At 35.4% G+C, this 3445-nt stretch overlaps 1 protein-coding gene across 1 annotated transcript; it reads left to right on the top strand.

Moving 5' to 3' along the window:
- Positions 1-2401: 2401 nt before the first annotated feature.
- Positions 2402-3130, top strand: LOC148293720 (uncharacterized). Its single transcript, XM_088254576.1, has 2 exons — positions 2402-2405; positions 2526-3130. Exons 1-2 carry the CDS (start codon positions 2402-2404, stop codon positions 3128-3130), a joined length of 609 nt encoding a protein of 202 aa, XP_088110702.1.
- The last annotated feature ends 315 nt before the right edge of the window (positions 3131-3445 follow it).

The raw sequence follows: 3445 nt of genomic DNA, 5'->3' as shown, positions 1-3445 counted from the left end.
TTTCACGACGGTTATATAAATATATTCGACGTCGTATGATTTAATAACGTCATATTTTATTTATTTAAAGACGTAGTGTTTTCTTTTACATGACGAATGTTGTATAAAATAGGTCGTCTATTCTTCTCCATGACAATTTTTTGGTTCATTTTTCAGTGTACAGACGTCGGTTTTTTTTGTAAATAACGTTATTTATTACAACAACGACGGTGATTTACCCTAACCGCTATTTCCACGTCAATATTAATGGAAAAAACGAAGTGGCATTACTATTGCACGACGGTTATATAAATATATTGGACGTCGTATGATTTAATAACGTCATATTTTATTTATTTAAAGACGTATTGTATTATTTTACACGACGTATGTTGTATAAAATAGGTCGTCTATTCTTCTCCAGGACAATTTTTTGGTTCATTTTTCAGTGTACAGACGTCGGTTTTGTTTTGTAAATGACGTTGTTTGTTACAACAACGACGGTGATTTACCCTAACCGCTATTTCCACGTCAATATTAATGGAAAAAACGAAGTGGCATTACTATTGCACGATGGTTATATAAATATATTAGACGTCGTATGATTTAATAACGTCATATTTTATTTATTTAAAGACGTATTGTATTCTTTTACACGACGTATGTTGTATAAAATAGGTCGTCTATTCTTCTCCATGACAATTTTTTGGTTCATTTTTCAGTGTACAGACGTCGGTTTTGTTTTGTAATTGACGTTGTTTGTTACAACAACGACGGTGATTTACCCTAACCGCTATTTCCACGTCAATATTATTGGAAAAAACGAAGTGTCATTACTATTGCACGACGGTTATATAAATATATTAGACGTCGTATGATTTAATAACGTCATATTTTATTTATTTAAAGACGTATTGTATTCTTTTACACGACGGAGGTTGTATAAAATAGGTCATCTATTCTTCTCCAGGATAATTTTTTGGTTCATTTTTCAGTATACAGACATCGGTTGTTTTTTTGTTAATGACGTTGTTTGTTATAACAACGACGGTGATTTCGCGTCGTGGTTTTACTTTGCAAAAGACGTCAATTGATTTTACGACGGTTTGAAAACCAAATTCACGACGGTGAATTCCCGTCGTCCTCTGCCTTTTTTGTAGTAGTGTCTTCATCATTTATTATTATTATATCTATACTACTCAATTTTCATGCTGATCAAACAAAACCTAGTTGTGTTATAAAACTAAAGAGATTGTGGAGAGAATTTAGAGAAATTAAGCTGCGACAGAAATCTGATATTTTCATTGGGATTTTCTTATGTTCTATGTATTACAATGAAGGGAGGAAGTCCACTTATAGGCAAAGTCTCTTGGCTTCCCGTGGATGTGCAATGCATCTCCAAAATCTTCCCCCAATATCATCATTAACTATCATTTTCTTATTTTCTTTGTGTGAGCTCCATCACATTCTTTACAACACTCCCCCCTGGAGACCACATGTATGGAATATGCCTCGTTAAAAAACCTTGCCAGTAAAACCCAGTGGGACAAAACCTGGTCGAAGGGAAAAAGAGTACATAACCATGTGTAACATAAAATTCTGTGTATATTGACACGCGTGTGACACTGTCTCATTAAAACCTTGCCAGGAAAAACTCAATGGGATAAAAACCTGGAGAAAGAAAAAAGAGTATAGTGTGTGAAGGTCTTTATTGACAGCACGCTTCCCCTGATGCTTGACAAAATATCTTTAAGCCATACTACTCTTGGTCTTGTTAAAATTAAGAATCATTCATATTGGTCTTGTTAAAATTAGAGTTCGGTTACATTTTAAGCATTAGAATTAGTTCACTTGAATCAACACCACCCCACCCCCCCCCCCTCTCTCTTGTTTTGTATGTGTGTTTGAAATCTTGAGTGTACTTTCCACTGAAGTCTGCTCATTTTTGTGTCTATTTTTGACATATGGCTCGCAATAGTTCTTCATTTTTCCGTGCTAAATCTAACCTTATAAAGAACGTAACATTTGGATTAATGGTTGGAAAGTTATAGGTCCAAAACGGAATAGAGGTTGAAGCTGGAAAACAGAAGAAATTTGTTTCTCTCCTCTGCCAAAAAGCGATTGATCACTTTCCAAAAGCAATCAATCTGTGCTACAGTACTTGGGTGATAAACAGGTGATACAATGGTGATACAGGAGTGATACAAAATGTTGATTGTGTTTTTCTTTTGGTTTCTTGTTTTTGTTTCATTTCTCTCACCTTTATGTATTCTTTCCTAGTATTCGATTTATATCTTACCTTTGTGATTGTGTTAAATAAGTATTCTATATGTACTCAAACTGGATTTACATATAAACCTCCAATTCCTCGTGGGAACGATCCTGTATTTACAAATCTATACTCTAATAGATTCGTACACTTATGGGTATTTTTAATTGGATGATTAGCACATTAAATTTGTGCCAAGTATTAATACAACATAATGCTATTTTTGTTTTCAATAAGTTTATTAACGATTGTGGTTCCATTTCATTACCTGCAAAAGGAGTGCCTTTCACTTGGTCAAATGGTCACCAAGATCAGTCTATTATTTTTGAAAGACTTAACAGAGTCCTTGTTAATCCTGATTGGCTTAGTTTGTACCCCAAGTTTGAGTTAACCAATTTGCCTATTTCCATATCTGATCATGGGCCCATTATTTTGTCTTGCCCGAATCCTAAAGACAGTTTTAGGAAAGCCCTTAAGCTTGAAGCCAAGTGGCTTTCTCATGTTAATTTTCCCAGGGTTGTCAGTCAGGTTTGGTCTCAGTCCTATGTTGGAGACTCTGTCCAGAAAATCTCCACTTGTTGCAGATCTTTTCAAATGAATCTTAGAAGGTGGAACACTGAGGTGTTTAGTAACCTTTTTCAGCAACTAAAAGATACCCAAGATCATCTTGATGCAATCCAAACCCAGTTAGCAACTTCACCAACATCCACTTTCCTTATTATTAAGGACAAGGACCTCAACCTCACTCTTAAAAATCTTCTTGAGAAGGAGGAATTGTTCTATGCCCAGAAAGCTAGGGCAAATTGGCTCCACTTCGGAGACAAGAACACAAAAATTTTCCAGACCCAAGCCATAATAGCACTTGGTGTGATCGTATCATGAACTGTATTTCTATAGTTTCCTTTTCTATTCTCATTAATGGGACCCCTGAAGGCTTTATTGCCCCTTCCAGAGGTATTAGACAAGGGGGCCCGTTTTCCCCATACCTTTTCATTTTATGTATGGAGCCTTTTATCATGCATCTTAATAGTTTGACTGCTTCTACTAAATTTCAGGTTGGTTTACTTTCTTCTCCTTTTGGTTATTGTATTTTAAATCTCGTTTTTGCTGATGATTGCTTGATCTTCACTAAAGCATCTCCTTTAGCTCCTAGAAATGTTAAGAAAGTGCTTGAGGCGTTCTCTCTTGCCTCAGGGC

This window comes from Prunus avium, chromosome 6 (assembly GCF_965620075.1).
Source record: "Prunus avium chromosome 6, drPruAviu1.hap1.1, whole genome shotgun sequence".
In the NCBI taxonomy this organism is placed as follows: Eukaryota; Viridiplantae; Streptophyta; class Magnoliopsida; order Rosales; family Rosaceae; genus Prunus; species Prunus avium.
This window is presented reverse-complemented; position numbering and strand designations above follow the sequence as displayed.